General features: G+C 42.3%; 2 protein-coding genes across 2 annotated transcripts in view; both read right to left on the bottom strand.

Moving 5' to 3' along the window:
- Positions 1-21,485, bottom strand: part of LOC311100351 (putative nuclease HARBI1) — a 1,214,110-nt gene that overhangs the window by 475,026 nt on the left and 717,599 nt on the right. The window lies entirely within an intron of this gene.
- Positions 1-21,485, bottom strand: part of LOC311100794 (kinesin-like protein KIF19) — a gene marked incomplete at both ends in the record, with an annotated part of 74,917 nt that overhangs the window by 11,300 nt on the left and 42,132 nt on the right. Inside the window, 9 exons of the mRNA XM_084141756.1 lie at positions 2,641-2,839; positions 3,064-3,238; positions 3,724-3,880; positions 4,302-4,424; positions 4,649-4,795; positions 7,486-7,680; positions 11,036-11,161; positions 16,118-16,254; positions 18,543-18,741. Of these exons, the coding sequence (XP_083997882.1) occupies positions 2,641-2,839; positions 3,064-3,238; positions 3,724-3,880; positions 4,302-4,424; positions 4,649-4,795; positions 7,486-7,680; positions 11,036-11,161; positions 16,118-16,254; positions 18,543-18,741 (1,458 nt within the window). The remainder of the gene's footprint in view (positions 1-2,640; positions 2,840-3,063; positions 3,239-3,723; positions 3,881-4,301; positions 4,425-4,648; positions 4,796-7,485; positions 7,681-11,035; positions 11,162-16,117; positions 16,255-18,542; positions 18,742-21,485) is intronic.

Below are 21,485 nucleotides of genomic sequence, written 5' to 3' on the forward strand. Positions count from 1 at the left end.
GGAATGGAATAAGAATATATAAATATATGTATGAGCAATGTCATTATCAGAGTGGCATAGTCCAAGATGCAATAGATAGTATAGAATACAGTATATACATATGAGATGGGTAATGCAAGATATGTAAACATTATTAAGATAGTATAGAATACAGTATATACATATGAGATGGGTAATGCAAGATATGTAAACATTAAAGTGGCCTTATTAAAGTGACTAGTGTTCCATTTATTAAAGTGGCCAGTGATTTTCAAGTCTGTATGTAGGCAGCAGCCTCTCTGTGCTAGTGATGGCTGTTTAACAGTCTGATGGCCTTGAGATAGAAGCTGTTTTTCAGTCTCTCGGTCCCAGCTTTGATGCACCTGTACTGTCCTCACCTTCTGGATGATAGCGGGGTGAACAGGCAGTGGCTCGGGTGGTAGTTGTCCTTGATTATCTTTTTGGCCTTCCTGTGACATCGGGTGCTGTAGGTGTCCTGGAGGGCAGGTAGTTTGCCCCCGGTGATGTGTTGTGCAGACCGCACCACCCTCTGGAAAGCGCTGCGGTTGTGGGCTGTGCAGTTGCCGTACCTGGCGGTGATACAGCCCGACAAGATGCTCTCAATTGTGCATCTGTAAAAATGTGTGAGGGTTTTAGGTGACAGGCCAGATTTCTTCAGCCTCCTGAGGTTGAAGAGACACTGTTGCGCCTTCTTCACCACACTGTCTGTGTGGGTGGACCATTTCAGTTTGACAGTGATATGTACGCAGAGGAACTTAAAACTTTACACCTTCTCCACTGGTGTCTCGTCGATGTGGATAGGGCGGTGCACCCTCTGCTGTTTCCTGAAGTCCACGATCATCTCCTTTCTTTTTTTGACGTTGAGTGAGAGGTTATTTTCCTGACACCACACTCCGAGAGCCCTCACCTCCTCCCTGTAGGCTGTCTCATCGTTGTTGGTAATCAAGCCTACTACTGTTGTGTCGTCTGCAAACTTGATGATTGAGTTGGAGGCGTGCATGGCTATGCAGTCATGGGTGAACAGGGAGTACAGGAGGGGGCTGAGCACACACCCTTGTGGGGCCCCACTGTTGAGGATCAGCAAATTGGAGATGTTGTTTCCAACCTTCACCACCTGGGGGCAGCCCGTCAGGAAGTCCAGGACCCAATTGCACAGGGGCGGGGTTGAGACCCAGGGCCTCAAACTTGATGATGAGCTTGGAGGGTACTATGGTGTTGAATGCTGAACTATAGTCAATGAACAGCATTCTTACATAGGTATTCCTCCTGTCCAGATGGCATAGGGCAGTGTGCAGTGTGATGGCGATTGCATCATCTGTGGACCTATTGGGCTGGTATGCAAATTGGAGTGGGTCTAGGGTGACAGGTAAGGTGGAGGTGATATGATCCTTGACTAGTCTTTCAAAGCACTTCATGATGACAGAATGAGTGCTACGGGCGATAGTAATTTAGTTCAGTTACCTTTGCATTTTTGGGTACAGGAACAATGGTGGCCATCTTGAAGCATGTGGGGACAGCAGACTGGGATAGGGAGAGATTGAATATGTCCGTAAACACACCAGCCAGCTGGTCTGCGCATGCTCTGAGGACGTGGCAAGGAATACCGTCTGGGCCGGCAGCCTTGCAATGGTTAACACGTTTAAATGTCTTACGTCGGCCGCGGAGAAGGAGAGCCCACAGTCCTTGGTAGCTGGCCGCGTCGGTGGCACTGTATTATCCTCAAAGCGGGCAAAGAACTTGTTTAGCTTATCTGGCAGCAAGACGCCGGTGTCCGCGACGTGGCTGGTTTTCCTATTGTAGTCCATGATTGTCTGTAGACCCTGCCACATACGTCTCGTGTCTGAGCCGCTATGTCTGAACCGCTGTTTTGGTCCCGGGGCTATACCACGATCTAACAGCATTAAGCGAACCCATGCACATGTGCAGATACTGTGTGTGACTGTGTAAGAGCGAAGTCTTGCATCTCGCTCATCTCAATATCTGCGGTGCTGCTTGTGGCAACGTCATTTCACTGAGTCTACCTTTAAGATGAGTCTACCTTAAAACAGCTTCTATCTCCAGGCCATGAGACTGTTAAATAGTCACCACTAGCCAGCCTCCGCCCAGTACCCTGCCCTGAACTTTAGTCACTGTTACTAGCCGGCTACCACCCGGTACTCAAACCTGCACCTTAGAGACTGCTGCCCTATGTACATAGTCATTTAACACTGGTCACTTTAAGAATGTTTACATACTGTTTTACCCACCTCATATGTATATACTGTATTCTAGTCATGGCTCATCCTAAATAACTACTGCTGTACACACCTTTTTTATTCATATACTGTCCATAATGTCTATACACACCATCACATACATATATATTTATATTCTGGACTCTAACTTTGCTCTATATTTCTATATTCCTTTATTATTAGTTTTAGGATTTGCGTGTATTGTTTTGTATTGTTAGGTATTACTGCACTGTTGCTAGGAAGCTAGGAACATAAGCATTTCGCTGCACCTGTGATAACATCTGCAAAATATGTGTACACAACCATTTAAATTTGATTTGATTTGAAGCAGGGTAGCCTAAGAGCTGTGTGTGTGTGATTCTGTAGCTCCCTCTAGAGGTGAGAGCAGGGGACTACAGTAACCTACCTTCTGTTTGCGTATCTTCTTCTGTTCAGCCATGAGAGTGACCAGGTTCTCTCTGGCCATGGCTACTTCCTGGGTCTCAGTGCTGTCTGGGGGAGACTCAGGGCAGTCAGAGTCCTTCTCACTCTCCTCCTTACTGAAGCTTTCCTTCCTCCTCTCCGCTCGCCACTTCCTGCGACGACGACTTCGCTCCTGCTCCCAACTACAGGAGGGCACAAACAACAGGTTTTAGACACACTTATGTTAACTATCACAGTCATTTAACTGCTACAGGTAAAGGCTACAGGTGTAGAGGCAGTGGTATGAGATTATTGTAAGTCACAAATGGTACCCTATTCCCTATATAGAGCCCTATGGGCCCTGGTCATAAGTAGTGCACTATATAGGGAATAGAGTGCCATTTGGGACGCATCCTAAGACACATACTCTGCGATGGTGAGCAGGTGTTTGGAGGTGTCCATCTGGATCTCCATGTTGCTGTTGTCCAGCTCCATCAGGCTCTTCCTGATCTCCATCTGGCTCCTGAAGGCCTCTAGGAGCTGTTCCCTCAGCTGGTCCATCTCTGCCCGGCTTGCCTGCGTGCTGTGGGCCTGCACCTCCGCTACATTGATGTCAGGGGAGGAGAGAAGTTACTGTCTGTTGGAGGCAAACACACACACACACACGTTTTGTTCTTCTGTCCTCGTGGGGACCTAAAATGAATTTCCATTGTGGCGACCTAAAATGAATTTCCATTGTGGGGACCTAAAATGAATTTCCATTGTGGGGACCTAAAATTAATTTCCATTGTGGGGACCTAAAATTAATTTCCATTGAGGGGACCTAAAATTAATTTCCATTCAAAATCCTATTTTCCCTAAACCTAACCTTAACCCTAACCCAAACCCTAACTCCTGAGCTTAAAATAGCATTTGTCCTCATGGGGATGTGGGAAATGTCCCCACGAGGCAGAATTTTCCTTGTCTTACTATCCTTGTGGGGACTTTGGGTGATTTTAGGTCCCCACAAAGATAGAAGAACCAACCAACACACGCACTCTGTGAGGAAGCGAGGGAGCAATTAGAGAGGTCAAGGTAAGGTCATTACCCTGGACATGGCGAATGTCAGCTCGGTCAAGGTTGAGCTGACGTCCAGACTGATCAGCGATCTTCTTCTTGAGCCGCTGGATCTCGCTGCGCAGGTCAGAGATTATGTTGGTGTACTGAGCGATGTGGTAGGACACATTCAGCAGGTTCCTCTTCACCTGGAGTGGAGAGAGATAACTGTGTTATAACAGTGTAATAACTGTGTTATAACTGTAATAACTGTGTAATAACATGTTGGTGTACTGGATGATGTAGTAGCACACGTTCAGCAAGGAGGAACCCAATTGATTAACTATGAAGCCTAATGTTGACTGGTTTGGTGCTTTGATATAACTGTGTTATACTGCAGACCTAAAGGCATCTTTAACTTGCTCTTTTGGGGGGTCTAGGCTGGTTGACTGTAAATCACTTTGTGATAACTGTTGAATTAAAAAGGGCTTTTTAAATGACATTTGATTGGTTGATTGATTGATTGATTTTAAAATTGAAAGAGCAGAGAAAAACTTCAGTTGTCCCATACCTCAGCGATGGAGAGAAGACAGAAATGTTTGATGTGCTGTGTGTTGTGTATTAACTCACCCGCGTGCGAATACTTTTGGCACGGTCGGCGTAGCTAAGTGTGTTGCGAGACTCCTCGAAGGCCAGGGAGGCAGGGCTAATGTGGGCTATCATCACTGTGCGACTGTTGCCGCCCAACGAGTCCTGTCAATCAAACACATAAGAACAGGAAGTGAATGAATGCAAGTGGAATGCAGAATAATCTGTCTGAATGATGAAAAAATACAGCAAAAAGTTGCATTGTATTGTACTGTTTTGTATTGTATTGTTTCATATGGTATGGTATGGTATTGTAGTGTAGTGTATTGTATTCATAAAGCACGTGGCAAGTCAGGACAGTTTGTCTTAGAAGGGTTGCCGTACTGTACCTTGAGCAGGCGCGTCAGCTTGCTGTCCCTGTAGTTAATGTATTTGTTGGCGTGTTTCTCACTCAGGGCGTTGATGCAGTTACCCAGAGCCAGGAGGGAGCGGTTGATGTGGGCCCCTTCTTTTAACCTCTGACCTCTGTTCTGTGTCTGGGAGAGCGAGAGGGAGCAGGTTTACTATCTGGCCTCATGTTCCAGACAATCAATTTTGCTGATCAAACTGACTGATCTACAAATAATAAAGAGTGATTATATTGGATGCAAGGTGATTTGTATGTAGATCAGTCAGTCTGTCTGCACTGCAGTCACTGACGGCAATGTAGTCGATCTTGAACATGCCATTGTCTCCATTTGCTGAGTTCCAGGCCAAGACAGATACTGCCACTGTTAACCAGCAGAGGGCGCTCTAACCTTCCTTTTCTCTCCTCTGCCTGTGACATTGGAAGAGTAGCCAGTAAATAAAATCAGCGTTTTATAACCACTTAGGAGTTACTATGGACAGTGTCAGTGTCATAACACAGTAAGTTTATTATAATGCATTATAAAGGACGTTATTATATATGTATTTTATAGAAAGTGTTACCAGTCTTTCTATTTATAGGTAACTGCCAAAATAAAGGAAACACTTGACTAAATGAGGGATACATTTTAGTCATTTAGCAGACGCTCTTATCCAGAGCGACTTACAGTTAGTGAGTGCATACATTTTCATACTGGTCCCCTGTGGGAATCGAACCCACAACCCTGGCATTGCAAGCGCCATGCTCTACCAACTGAGCTACACGGGACTATACAAAGTATATTGAAAGCAGGTGCTTCCACACAGTCGTGGTTCCTGAGTTAATTAAGCAATTAACATCCCAAACTGCTTAGAGCCATGTATAAAAACTTCCTGTTGCCCATTATTTTAGCTACCATGACTAGAAGAAGAGATCTCAGTGACTTTGAAAGAGGTGTCTCAAAGGAGCATAGGGGGTTTAAAGTGTGTGAGTGTGTATCTCAGTCACCAGATTGCAACCCAATTGAACACTTATGGGAGATTCTGGAGTGGTGCCTGAGACAGTTTTTTTCACCACCTTCAATAAAACAGCAAATGATGGAATTTCTTGTGGAAGAATGGTGTCGCATCCCTCCAATAGACTTCCAGACATTTGTAGAATCTATACCAAGGTGCATTGAATCTATTCTGGCGGCTCGTGGTGGCCTAATGCCCTATTAAAACACTTTATGTTGGTGTTTCCTTTATTTTGGCTGCTACCAGTACATTTTTACTCTCTAACTCAAGAGAAAATATCCCTTCAAAAGAGGTAGTGCCCCCTCTATTCTCTGTATCTAAAAAGACTGGTGGCCTTTAGGCTATGGTATACATCCATTGAAGAGCCTAGCTGGTTAACCTTTCTAAAGGTTTCCATGGTAAATAACTGTTCTCTCCGTTCAGACATGATTGCATGTTTTTCACATGGCTACGTCCCAAATGGCACCCTATTCCCTGTATAGTACACTACTTTTGATCAGAGCCCTACGGGCCCTGGTCAAAAGTAATGCACACAATATAGGGAATAGGGTGCCATTTGGGACGTACCCATGGTGTATAGGAGGTCTGGCTGGTTTAATATGGATGCTAATCTAACAACATTCATCATGAATGACATGTCAATGTCTGTGTTGGTTAAGCGCTTCGCCTTAATTAGAATGTCTACAGGAAGCTGCAGCAACTAATTGGAGAAGCAAATGGCTAATATGAACCCTTCAGTGTTCATGGGAAAAATGTAAAGTATAACAAATGTGAAAAGGCTGGCAATTGTTTGAAAACTTTAGTACATGCCCTATGTTCCTCCAGGAATGAAGATAATGAAGTAAGTAAGTAAATCTGAAAAATATTTATAGTTAACACTTTTGTGTCATATACTGTGTCACAAACGACCCCAACTAGTTCACATAATACATTGCCTGCGTCCCAAATGGCATTCTATTTCCTTTATAGTGCACTACTTTTTGACCAGGGCCCATGGCTCAAAAGTAGTGCACTATAGGGAATAGGGTTAGGGTGCCATTTGGGATGCAAACATTCTGTTGGCAGACTCCAATTGCAATCTGTTCAACAAAAGTGACCAGCACCATAAAACTGTGCTATAAAAGTCAGCACCATATCAACTATATAAGCCATTTAGTAATCGTTTATAACCCTGGCATAAGGAAGACGTTGATAGACGGTCAACAGTAAGAATTACATAAGCGGTGCCAACTATATGGACATTAACCCCTTCTTTCCCTCAATGGTGGGCCAATCATGGTCTAGAATGTAAATGTATGGTGCTTTACACTGTGAAGGGCCTTTATTAAAGTGTCCTATAAACCTCAGGGCTGCATACAAATGGCACCCTATTCCCTACATAGTGCACTACTTTTTGATGAGGGCCCTATGGATGTTAGAGCAAATATAGGGATTAGAGAGCCATTTGGGATGCAGACTTGAGGTTTATAGGTTATCCAGTTCCCTCTAGGAGAGATTAATAGCAGGGACGGGGCTGATAAAGTGACAAAAACAGTGTCCCTATGTACTGTCGTAAAACATGGCTGTCAAACAACCCAGAGGGGACAAACACACAGAGAGGACCAACTCACCCCCCCCCCCCCCTACACACACACACACACACACACACACACACACACACACACACTGTAATGTCTGGGAGGAGACTGTGCTGTTATGTCATGGACACAAGTAACAGATCATAACAAGAGGTGAAAAGAGGACACAGAAACAGGTATGTTTGCAGACAAATGCATGCACACACACACACACACACACACACACAAAAGCACACATACTTTTGTACCTGTGAGGCTCGTTCGGAGCCAGCGAGGTCGATCATGAAGAGGCGTGCGAAGCGGACCTCCTGTAGAAGGTCTCGACAGCGGCTCGTCTGCCTGACAGCCACCTGCAACACGGCGTGGGACCGGGACGATGTCTGGTTGGCTGCCGTGGGCTCTTGGGTACGCTGCTTATTACCCTTCATCAGCAGCTCCATGATCTGGCAGGAACACAGTCATTAAGCTTTATGTAGATTTAATGTAATGTTTATGACGTGCTCGTAGATGTGTTATGTACACTCAAAAAAATGCTGGATTAAAAACAACTCAGCGCTGGGTACATAGTGGACAGAACACTCGTTGGGTTATTTTGAAACAGCCAGTTGGGTCACTTATATGTTTGTTTTCTTTGAGGCATGGCTTAGTAGGGGCATGGCATTCGGATAGTTATTGTTGGCCACCCGTGTCTTCACTGACATTTTCAAAATGTCCCTGACTGAGTCTGTAATACCAACATGTTTCAAGAAGACCACCATAGACCCTGTGCCCAAGAACACTAAGATAACCTGCCTAAATGACTACCGACACAGTAGCACTCACGTCTGTAGCCATGAAATGCTTTGACCCTGCCAAGCCGCACTGCTTCTTGACACACTGCTCGCTTAACCCGGAAGCCAGCCGCACCAATGTGTCGGAGGAAACACTGTCCAGCTGGCGACTGAAGTCAGCTTGCAGGCACCCGGCCCGCCACAAGGAGTCGCTAGAGTGCAATGGAACAAGGAAATCCCGGCCGGCCAAACCCTCCCCTAACCCGGACGACGCTGGGCCAATTGTGCACCACCTCAAGGGTCTCCCGGTCACGGCCGGCTGTGACACAGCCTGGGATCGAACCGCTGCAAACCTCGGGAGGCCTCAGATGGTTCTTTTTGGCCACCCGTTAGAGTAAATGTCATTCATGTTCATCATATTACATTTCTATTTTCTTTCAATATTGTTGCACATTACATACAGTACCAGTCAAAAGTTTGGACACGCCTACTCATTCAAGGGTTTTTCTTTATTTTTACTATTTTCTACATTGTAGAATAATAGTTAAGACATCAAAACTATGAAATAACACATATGGAATCATGTAGTAAGCAGAAAAGTGTTTAAACAAATCAAAATATATTTTATATTTGAGATTCTTCAACGTAGAAGTTTCTTCAAAGCCTTGATGACAGCTTTGCACACTCTTGGCATTCTCTCAACCAGCTTCACCTGGAATGCTTTTCCAACAGTCTTGAAGGAGTTCCCACATATGCTGAGCACTTGTTGGCTGCTTTTCCTTCACTCTGCGGTCCAACTCATCCCAAACCATCTCAATTGGGTTGAGGTCGGGTGATTGTTGAGGCCAGGTCATCTGATGCAGCACTCCATCACTCTTCTTCGTGGTAAAACAGCCCTTACACAGCCTGGAAGTGTGTTGGGTCATTGTCCTGTTGAAAAACAAATGATAGTCCACTAAGAGCAAACCAGATGGGTTGGCATATCGCTGCAGAATGCTGTGGTAGCCATGCTGGTTAAGTGTGCCTTGAATTCTAAATAAATCACAGACAGTGTCACCAGCAAAGCATCCCCACACCATCACACCTCCTCCTCCATGCTTCACGGTGGGAACCACACATGCGGAGATCATCCGTTCACCTACTCTGCGTCTCACAAAGACACGGCGGTTGGAACCAAACATCTCCAATTTGTACTCCAGACCAAAGGACACATTTCCACCGGTCTAATGTCCATTGCTCGTATTTCTTGGCCCAAGCAAGTCTCTTCTTATTATTGGTGTCCTTTAGTAGTGGTTTCTTTGCAACAATTCGACCATGAAGGCCTAATTCACGCAGTCTCCTCTGAACAGTTGATGTTGAGATGTGTCTGTTACTTGAACTCTGTGAAGCATTTATTTGGGCTGCAATCTGAGGCTGGTAACTCTAATGAGCGTATCCCTTGCAGCAGAGGTAACTCTGGGTCTTCCTTTCCTCTGGCGGTCCTCATTAGAGCCAGTTTCATCATAGCGCTTAATGTTTTTTGCGACTGCACTTGAAGAAACGTTCAAAGTTCTTGAAATGTTCCAGATTGACTGACCTTCATGTCTTAAAGTTATGATGGACTGTCATTTCTCTTTGCTTATTTGAGCTGTTCTTGCCATTATATGGGCTATCTTCTGTATACCACCCCTACCTTGTCACAACACAACTGATTGGCTCAAACGCATTAAGAAGGAAAGAAATTCCACAAATTAACTTTTAACAAGGCACACCTGTTAATTGAAATGCATTCCAGGTGACAACTCATGAAGCTGGTTGAGAGAATGCCAAGAGTGTGCAAAGCTGTCATCAAGGCAAAGGTTGGCTATTTGAAGAATCTCAAATATAAAATATATTTTGATTTGTTTAACACGTTTTTGGTTACTACATGATTCCATATGTGTTATTTCATAGTTTTGATGTCTTCACTATTATTCTACAATGTAGAAATTAGTAAAAATAAAGAAAACCCCTTGAATGAGTAGGTGTGTCCAAACTTTTGACTGGTAATGTATTTTAACGAACATTTACTAACAGTATTATTTAAATATTATAACAAAGTGGCATAGGCTCCAGGAATTCATACTCTTGCGTAAGACTCATAAAAGAACAAAAGTGTCAGTGCTCAACCTTAACATGTGATGACAATACAACAGAACATGAACCGGAATGACAGTTACACTATATATACAAAAGTATGTGGACACCCCTTCAAATTAGTGGATTCGGCTATTTCAGCCACACCCGTTGCCATGCAATCTCCATAGACAAACATTGGCAGTAGAATGGCCTTACTGAAGAGCTCAGTAACTTTCAACATGGCACCATCACAGGATGCCACCTTTCCAACAAGTCAGTTCATCAAATTTCTGCCCTGCTAGAGCTTTCCCCGGTCAACTGAAAGTGCTGTTATTGTGAAAAGGAAACGTCTAGGAGCAACAACGGCTCAGCCGCGAAGTGGTAGGTCACACAAGCTCACAGAACGGTACCGTCTGTCCTTGGTTGCAACACTCACCACCAAGTTCCAAACTGCCTCTGGAACCAACATCAGCACAAGAACTGTTCGTCGGGAGCTTAATGAAATGGGTTTTCATGGCCGAGCAGCCGCACACAAGCCTAAGAACACCATGCGCAATGCCAAGCGTCGGCTGGAGTGGACTTTTGGTAATGTAGTGTACTCTCGCAGGTGGCCAAAAATAACTATTTGAAAGCCACACCCCTACTAAGCCATGCCCCCAGTCTTCTGATCTGACCCGGTGGTTATAGCTCAATAACCCAACAACCCAACTAAGTGACCCAACTGGCTGGGTCAAAATAACCCAACATATGTTCTGTCCAATATTTACCCAAATTGAGTTGTTTTTTAACCCAGCATTTTTTCAAGTGTAGGCTTCATAATATACAATATACTGATTTAGAATAATGTATGGATTGTGTATGTGTTTTATGTACTGTATAGTGTGTGATCTGGAGTAGCATGGAGTAAGTGTTCCCAGGTGTGAACGCTCACCTCTCGGGCGTTGATAGTGGAGACCTCTGTGATGCCAGCCACCTGGATCTCTCCTTTAGAGTCCTCTCTCAGGTCCAGGAACCCAGAGGACGGGTTGAGAAGGTCCCGGATCATCTCGTTGTAGATCTGGGAACACAACACAGGGAATGGTCAGGGGAGTCAGGAAGTTTCTCCTCAGCTTCCAAATCAAATCTCAAAAGCTCAACATCCAAGGAATTGTTAGATCCAATTAATTCTCATATCCAAGGAATTGTTATAGTGACAGTTGGGAGAAACATGAGTTAAGTTTCCATTGGGGAGTTTTCTTTTGGAGTTGATGACACAATGGTTTTGGGACACTACCAGTCAAAAGTTTGGACACATCTACTCATTCAATAGTTTTTCTTAATTTTTTTACTATTTTCTACATTGTAGAATAATAGTGAAGACATCAAAACTATGAAATAAAGTGTTAAACAACTCAAAATATATTTTATATTTGAGATTCTTCAAATAGCCACCCTTTGCCTTGATGACAGCTTTGCACACTCTTGGCATTCTCTCAACCAGCTTCATGAGGTAGTCACTAGGAATCCATTTAAATTAACAGGTGTGCCTTCTTAAAAGTTAATTTGAGGAATTTTTTCCGTCTTAATAAGTTTGAGCCAATCAGTTGTGTTGTGACAAGGTAGGGGTGGTATACAGAAGATAGCCTTATTTGGTAATAGACCAAGTCCATATTATGGCAAGAACAGCTCAAATAAGCAAAGAGAACATTTCAAGAACTTTGAAAGTTTCTTCAAGTGCAGTCGCAAAAACCATTAAGCGCTATGATGAAACTGGCTCTCACGAGGACCGCCACAGGAATGGAAGACCCAGAGTTACCTCTGCTGCAAGGGATACGTTCATTAGAATTACCAGCCTCAGAAATTGCAGCCCAAATAAATGCTTCACAGAGTTCAAGTAACAGACACATCTCAACATCAACTGTTCAGAGGGGACTGTGTGAATCAGGCCTTCATGGTCGAATTGCTGCAAAGAAACCACTACTAAAGGACACCAATAATAAAAAGAGACCTGTTGGGCCAAGAAACACGAACAATGGACTTTAGACAGGTGGAAATTTGTCCTTTGGTCTGGAGTCCAAATTGGAGATTTTTAGTTCAAACCGCTGTGTCTTTGTGAGACTCGGTGTGGGTGAACGGATGATCTCCGCATGTGTAGTTCCCACCGTAAAGCATGGAGGAGGAGGTTTTATGGTGTGGGGGTGCTTTGCTGGTGACACTGTCTGTGATTTATTTAGAATTCAAGGCACACTTAACCAGCATGGCTACCACAGCATTCTGCAGCGATACGCCATCCCATCTGGTTTGGGCTTAGTGGGACTATCATTTGTTTTTCAACAGGACAATGACCCAACACACCTCCAGGCTGTGTAAGGGCTATTTTACCAAGAAGGAGAGTGATGGAGTGCAGCATCAGATGACCTGGCCTCTACAATCCCCCGACCTCAACCCAATTGAGATGGTTTGGGATGAGTCGGATGGCAGAGTGAAGGAAAAGCAGCCAACATGTGCTCAGCATATGTGGGAACTCCTTCAAGACTGTTGGAAAAGCATTCCAGGTGAAGCTCCTTAAGAGAATGCCAAGAGTGTGCAAAGCTGTCAACAAGGCAAAGGGTGGCTATTTGAAGAATCTCAAATATAAAATATATTTTGATTTGTTTAACACTTTTTTGGTTACCGCATGATTCCATATGTGTTATTTCATAGTTTTGATGTATTCACTGTTATTCTACAATGTAAAAAATAGTAAAAAAATACTTGAATGAGTAGGTGTGTCCAAACCTTTGACTGGTACTGTACATGGAAAATACCTCCTGCAAAGTATATACACTTGAAAGGTCTAAAACTAGTACTGTACATAAACTCTTTTGTTGTTTTACTAACTCCTAATTTAGCTAGCCCAACTTGTTCTGTGACAGTCTGTCGTCAGCAGCTCAAGTTGCTTTCATACAGGCTGATCATTCTGTGTTGACTGTGATTTCATGTGGAGAGCTCTTATCCCCACATCAACAAAGTGACAACCAGGAAGAGAGAGAGAGAGAGAGAGAGAGAGAGAGAGAGAGAGAGAGAGAGAGAGAGAGAGAGAGAGAGAGAGAGAGAGAGAGAGAGAGAGAGAGAGAGAGAGAGAGAGAGAGAGAGAGAGAGAGAGAGAGAGAGAGAGAGAGAGAGAGAGAGAGAGAGAGAGAGAGAGAGAGAGAGAGAGAGAGAGAGAGAGAGAGAGAGAGAGACCACTTGGAGACTTGGGATAGACTGGGATGTGTGGCAGCAGGGGAGGGTAGAACATAGTGTGCAAGTAAAGAAAACAAAACACTTCTCTCCTGCAGAGTAGGCTATCCTTGTTCATAACCAACCCCAGAACCACTCTAAACTCACTTAAGGGGAAATAATGATTGAGACAGACAGGAGAATGTTTATCCAGTTATTCTTACCATCTAAACTCTTTCAGTTCAGGTGAAGGGGAAAAACACATCTCCTCTCATTAGGGTAGTAACATATGAAGACAGGGTAAAAACATAGGAGCTTTTCATAGAATAGAATAGAAGCTGAACTAAGTGCATGGGTGTTAAATGAGCAAGTGTGTGTATGCATGTGTTCTTGTGTGCATATTTGTAATTAGTTTATGTTTGTGTAATAACAGGTTAAACAGGAGGCTGATTTGAAAGAGAAAGGCAGCAGTGAGAGCAGATGTGAGTATGGTTTTAGCAGTGCTATAAAACACCACTGAACCTCTCTGTGTAGTGATAGGAGGACTGAAAGAGGGCAGCAGCAGGCAGCAGGTTGCTCCCTAGAGGCCAACAAGACAAACACACACGATGTCACAGTCCAGCCATCACAGAGCTGGACAGGACTACAGTACGAAACGTATGCTACGGGCATCCAGTGTTACCTTCAACTTTATTAATCATGTGTTGCTACTCTCTACTACTGCACCCACTCATTTATTGCAGAATATTTTGTAAAATAATAGCTTGTAGAATAGCTTGTAGTAGAAGCACAAAGTAGCGAGTGTCAAACTTCAAACCAATGGCATTGTGCCCTTTGTATGTCTTACGCATTCTGCAATCAACGCTCATTTCTTCCAAACACAAGGACTGTCGCTCATTCTACTCTAGAAATATTTTTCTGGTGTATGTCTTTGGCTGATTGAGCGTTCTCTCCATTTTTGTTCTTTTTAATAAAGAGCTGTCTATCATCTGTCACTTTCTTTCTCTTTCTACCTAGATGAAGATAGGATGAACAACTTAGAATGAATCTCTGCATGCGTCACTGTTTGCTTAGAAGGAATACCACTATGTTAATAATAAGCCATAATCATGAGAAGGTTGCTACATCACTCCTTGTCAAGGTTTCTTTTCATTATGGTGATTGTTCCTGGAAAGAAATTGGGAATTAAGTGTACAAAAGAAGCACAATGGGAAGCTACGCTTGCATACAAAAGGAACCACTTTCAAATACTGACAAAGTAGTCAATAAGTATTCAACCCCTTTGTTATGGCAAACCTAAATAAGTTCAGGAGTAAAAATGTGCCTAACAAGTCACATAATAAGTTGCATGGACTCACTCTGTGCCCTAACAAAAAATGTATCAACCCCTACAGGCATCCTTCCTCACTCAGTTGCCAAAGAGGAAGGAAATCGTGGCCAATGGTGACTTTAAAACAGTTTTTGGCTGTGATAGGAGAAAACTGAGGATGGATCAATAACATTGTAGTTACACCACAATACTAACCTAATTGACAGAGTGAAAATAAGGAAGCCTGTACTGAATAAAAAATATTCCAAAACATGCATCCTATTTGCAACAAGGCAAACGCAATTAAGTTTTTGTCCTGAATACAAAGTGTTACGTTTGGGGCAAATCCAATACAACACATTACTGAGTACCACTCTCCATATTTCCAAGCATAGTGGTGGCTGGATCATGTTATGGGTATGCTTGTAATCGTTAAGGACTGGGGAGTTTTTCAGGATAAAAAAGAAATGGAATGAAGCTAAGCACAGGTTTAGTCTGCTTTCCACCAGACACTGGGAGATTAATTCACCTTTTAGCAGGACAATAACCTAAAATACAAGGTCAAATCTACACTGGAGTTGCTTACCAAGAAGACAGTGAATGTTCCTGAGTAGCCAAGTTACAGTTTTGACTTAAATCTACTTGAAAATCTATGGCAAGACAAGAAAATGGTTGTCTAACAATGATCAACAGAGTTTGAAGAATTTTTAAAAGAATAATGGGCAAATGTTGCACAATCCAGGTGTGGAAAGCTCTTAGAGACTTACCCAGAAAGACTCACAGCTGTAATCGCTGCCAAAGGTGCTTCAACAAAGTATTGACTCAGGGGTGTGAATACTTATGTAAATGAGATATTTCTGTATTTCATTTTCAATAAATTTGCAAAACTGTCTAAAAAACATGTTTTCAATTTTTTATATTCAGGCTGTAACACAACAAAATGTGGAATAAGTGAAGGGGTATGAATACTTTCTGAAGGCACTGTATGTAATCAAGATATATTAGTGGTTTATTTTTCATATTTTGTTTTACAAATGTTTTTCTTCCACTTTGACATTACAGAGTATTGTGTGTAGATTGTTGACAATTAAATCTATTTCAATTCCACCTTGTAACACAACAAAATGTGGAAAAAGTGAAGGGGTGTGAATACTTTCTGAAGGCACTGTATCTGCATGACTATCAACATGAACTGTTAAATAAACAGAAATGCAGTTGTGGTTATAAGTTAGTATACTATATGGCACTACATCACTGTTGATGACCTTAGCTGAACTGAAAGCCTTGTGGGTCAGGTGATAGGGCAGTTTGTTATAGCACAAGTAGGCTGCTGACAGCTGTGTTAGATGTGTGTTATTAGACATGTTGTCAGGGTATTCCTAAGAGAAATAATGGCAGACACAGGTTGCGTCCCAAAATAGCATCCTATTCCCTATATAGTGTACTACTTTTGAAATGTAGTGCACTATATAGGGAATTGGGTGTCATTTGGAAAGCAGAAATAGACACAGTATGTATTCTCACCTCCAGGTATGACATGGAGATGTTGTACTGCATGTCATCGCTGGTCTCCTCGATGGCTTTGAACAGGTCATTTAGAGTCCGTACGTAAATCCCTGGTTCCCTGTCCGTCCCCAACATAGTGTACGTCTTCCCACAACCTGAGCACAGACACACACGCACACACACAAAGAGGGAAAATATGCACAATTACAGTTTGCAGTTTGAGTTGAAGGGGAAAATAGTATCAATACCAAACAACTTGATCATTGAATAGTGTCAATTTCAGTGTCATTACTATATTTTTCTGCAAGCTAACTGTAAGTCGCTCTGTATAAGAGCGTCTGCTAAATGACTAAAATGTAAATGTAAAATGTAAGATCAGTTCACTTAAAGGAGAAGTTTTATTCTTTACTCCAAATCTACATTTTTTATGTCAATGGTATCCCCGCTAGCACAACTGGTTCTTTGGAAGTTGTGGGAACGTATGTTTTTGGTTTCCCATTGGTTCTGGGAACGAAGTCGTAAGTTTCCTGATCGGTAAAACTGAACGTTTTTTTTACGTTCTGAGAACGAAAGTGAACATTTCACCTGTTCTGGGAACATACATTTTTTGGTTGCAAGGAGGATCTGAGAACGTTTTACTATATTTTCCTGGGAAGTTTTATTAATGTTCTGAGAACGGAAATTATAGGTAATTTGAAGGTAATTAAATAATGTTCTGAGAACATTTTTCTGTTTCTTTTAATAACACTGCTAGCTTAGGTTAACTGTTTTGAACACAGATAGGACAATTGGAAATTAATTTTCTTAGGCATTAATCAGGCAAACACATTTATTTTTTATTGTGGCATGGCATCAGTGAGATTCAAACCTATGATCTTAATTTCTTAATGCCATTGTTTTTTTACTCATACCAAGCTGTTCATTTTAGTCTATTCAAATAGACCCCATTTCAAAGGAAACTTGCACTCATTAAGATCAGTTATGACCAATTAGAAGGCGCGGCCAACACACTTGAACACACTTAACAAGATAGAGGATAGAGAGTTTTGTTGACGCTGAGAACGAAATGACTGTGTTTTTAAATAACATTCTCAGAACGTTCTTTGAACATTACTAATGTATTGTTGTGTTTTTTATGGTAAGTTTTCTTAATGTTCTGAGAACATGACTTTAAATAGAACTATGAGGAAACCTGCAGAAAACGTTACGCTAAAGTACTGAAATTCCCACAGAACAACAATGTTTCTTAACGTTCTCTAAACAATATGAGAACATGACTAAATAGAACCATGAGAAAACCTGTAGAAAACGTTATGCTGAAGTACTGAAATTCCCACCTAAGAAACATATGGTTCTCAGAACGTTAAGTGCTAGCTCGGTATCCTGCACCATTCCCAGAAAGTTGTGGCATGGTTGTATGCTAAATAACCATAGGACAACCACGCTCTCACCAAGCTCTAAGAAACATATGGGTCTCAGAATGTTATGTGCTAGCTGGGATGTTATGGAAGGGTCCAGACACCTTTTTTTGTGATTTCACTTGTTTTTGAGAACCTTACCCTAAACAGCAAATTCTCAAAAACAAGTGAAAATACACAAAAAATTCTAGAACATGCCATTTACAATACATCAGAAATAGAGATATGGTTGTAAAAAAGAAAACTTCTCCTTTAAGTTCAGTTCATTTATTTGCCCTTTTACAGGAATTTGTCTCACATTCAGTAGCTGTACACTACTTTTAAACTCAATATTAAAAGGCCTTCTTGTTGAAAGCTTAACCCCAGTCAAGCTCTATTCCCTGAAATCATGCCTGTTTTGGTCGAGGAGGACAGCCTGGTCACAAGATCTTAATTCTGTTTTGGACAACAAGACTGCGACACACTGAGTTTAATTAGTTTAATTAGAGATGAGCAGAGATTAAGAGCGGTGAGTCTACAGGGAGAGACAGACAGCAGGAAGGAGGGAGGAAGGGATGGAGGGGAAGATTACTTTTGGGTCTGTTGTATCTGTCTTTCTAGGTAGTGACTGTCTGTCTGAGCCCTGCTTCTCGGCAGTCAGGTGCTCCCTACGGAACAATTTCCTGTCTTCCTATTAAAAGCAGAATGAGAGATGACACGCAACACCCCTCCCCAGTCCATATGGTAACAAATCTGAGTAATTAAAATATAGAACCACCAGATTAATCAAGTGGAAAAGGAAGATAGCGCTATATGAGTTTGATTATATGGCTGTAATGGGCAAAAAAATAAGAAATAACTTGGATAAAAATACATGCAGTCAGGATCATCAACCCCCAGGCTGATTATTTCCTTTGTAATGTTCTCCCCTGGTGCCCAGTGGGTGGTAGATGAGGACAACACACACAGGGACAGAGGACACATGCACACATGCATTCACACACATGCACACAGTTAGAATAGAGGATATGGCAGCTATGACAAACCTGTGGGTCCATAGGCGAAAACGGTGGCGTTGTAGCCAGATATGAGGCCTTCGATTAGGCCCTTGGTCGTGGCTCTGTACACCTCCTCCTGGTTAGCTGAGTAGTCAAACGCCACGTCGAACATATAGGTCTTTTCCCGGGAGCGGTTGGCACGCAGGATATCATCTGGATCCTCCATGGGGTCCATCAGAACCACCATCTACAGCAGAGAGGAAGGGAGGGAGGGAGGGAGGGAGGGAGGGAGGGAGGGAGGGAGGGAGGAGGAAAGAGGGATGAAAAATAGTGAGAAAGGGATATTTTAATGATTAGTCATCACACCACAGAAACATCATTGCATAACAAATAATAATACTTTTCGTTTTAAAAATGAACATTAAAAAGTCAAATCATCTGGATGAATCTGTCAGTAGAGAATGACTGCTATTATCCAGGAGGCAAGGCTTGTGACACCCACTACACACCAATGTATGCAAATGCACTCAAAGAAATGCTGGGTTAAAAACAACTCAATTTGGGTAAATATTGGACAGAACACATGTTGGGTTATTTTGACTCTGCAGTTGGGCCACTTGACAACCCATTGCCAAAGCAAGGTTCAGTTGTTGAAGCTGGGTTATTGAGCCACGTTCAGAGAAGGGCAGTATTTCTGTTACATGTATTTGAAATACGTACAGTACCAGTCAAAAGTTTGGACACACCTACTCATTCAAGGGTTTTTCTTTATTTTTACTATTTTCTACATTGTAGAATAGTAGTGAAGACATCAAAACTATTAAATAACACATATGGAATCATATAGTAACCAAAAAAGTGTTAAACAAAGTAGCCACCCTTTGCCTTGATGACAGCTTTGCACACATTTGGCATTCTCTCAACCAGCTTCATGAGGTAGTCACCTGGAATGCATTTAAATTAACAGGTGTGCCTTCTTAAAAGTTAATTTGTGGAATTTATTTCCTTCTTAATGCATTTGAGCCAATCAGTTGTGTTGTGACAAGGTAGGGGTGGCATACAGAAGATAGCCCTATTTGGTAAAAGACCAAGTCCATATTATGTCAAGAACAGCTCAAATAAGCAAAGAGAAAAGACAGTCCATCATTACTTTAAGACATGAAGGTCATTCAATACGGAACATTTCAAGAACTTTGAAAATTTCTTCAAGATCAGTCGCAAAAACCATCAAGCGCTATGATGAAACTGGCTCTAATGAGGACCGCCAGAGGAAAGGAAGACCCAGAGTTACCTTTGCTGCAGAGGATAAGTTCATTAGAGTTACCAGCCTCATAAATTGCAGCCCAAATAAATGCTTCACAGAGTTCAAGTAACAGACACATCTCAACATCAACTGTTCAGAGGAGACTGTGTGAATCAGGCCTTCATGGTCGAATTGCTGCAAAGAAACCACTACTAAAGGACACCAATAAGAAGAATAGACTTGCTTGGGCCAAGAAACACGAGCAATGGACATTAGACCGGTGGAAATCTGTCCTTTGGTCTGGAGTCCAAATTGGAGATGTTTGGTTCAAACCGCCGTGTCTTTGTGAGACGCAGTGTAGGTGAACGGATGACCTCCGCATGTGTAGTTCCCACCGTGAAGCATGGAGGAGGAGGTGTGATGGTGCTTTGCTGGTGACACTGTCTGTGATTTATTTAGAATTCAAGGCATACTTAACCAGCATGGCTACCACAGCATTCTGCAGCAATACGCCATCCCATCTGGTTTGGAATTAATGGGACTATCATTTGTTTTTCAACAGGACAATGACCCAAAACACACATCCAGTCTGTGTAAGGGCTATTTGACCAAGAAGAACAGTGATGGAGTGCTGCATCAGATGACCTGGCCCCCACAATCCCCCGACCTCAACCAAATTGAGATGGTTTGGGATGAGTCGGACCGCAATGTGAAGGAAAAGCAGCCACCAAGTGCTCAGCATATGTGGGAACTCCTTTAAGACTGTTGGAAAAGCATTCCAGGTGAAGCTGGTTGTGAAAAGCTGTCATCAAGGCAAAGGGTGGCTGTTTGAAGAATCTCAAATATAAAATATATTTAGATTTTTGTAACACTTTTTTGGTTACTACATGATTCCATATGTGTTATTTCATATCATTCTACAAGGTAGAAAATAGTAAAAATAAAGAAAAACCCTTGAATGAGTAGGTGTTCTAAAACTTTGGACCGGTAGTGTATATGTAAAAATGAACAACTGCAAAGCATACTAGGTATTGTCGTTGCACATTAGAGGCTGCTGCTGCCTATTGAAATCACTGGCCACTTTAAGAAATGGAACACTAGTCACTTTAATAATGTTTACATATCTTGCACTACTCATCTCATATGTACAGTTGAAGTCGGAAGTTTACATATACCTTAAATTCAATTTTTCACAATTCCTGACATTTAATCCTAGTCAAAATTCCCTGTCTTAGGTCAGCTACGATCACCACTTTATTTTAAGAATGTGAAATGCCAGAAAAGTAGTAGAAAGAATGATTTATTTCAGCTTTTATTTCTTTCATCACATTCCCAGTGGGTCAGAAGTTTACATACACTCAATTAGTATTTGGAAGCATTGACTTTAAATTGTTTAACTTGGGTCAAACATTTCGGGTAGCCTTCCACAAGCTTCCCACAATAAGTTGGGTGAATTTTGGCCCATTCCTCCTGACAGAGCTGGTGTATCTGAGTCAGGTTTGTAGGCCTCCTTGCTCGCACACGCTTTTTCAGTTCTGCCCACAAATGTTCTATAGGTTTGAGGTCAGGACTTTGTAATGGCCACTCCAATACCTTGACTGTGTTGTCCTTAAGCCATTTTGCCACAACTTTGGAAGTATGCTTGGGGTCATTGTCCATTTGGAAGACCCATTTGCGACCAAGCTTTAACTTCCTGACTGATGTCTTGAGATGTTGCTTCAATATATCCACATCATTTTCCTTCCTCA

This window comes from Coregonus lavaretus (assembly GCF_964263955.1).
Source record: "Coregonus lavaretus genome assembly, chromosome: 25".
In the NCBI taxonomy this organism is placed as follows: Eukaryota; Metazoa; Chordata; class Actinopteri; order Salmoniformes; family Salmonidae; genus Coregonus; species Coregonus lavaretus.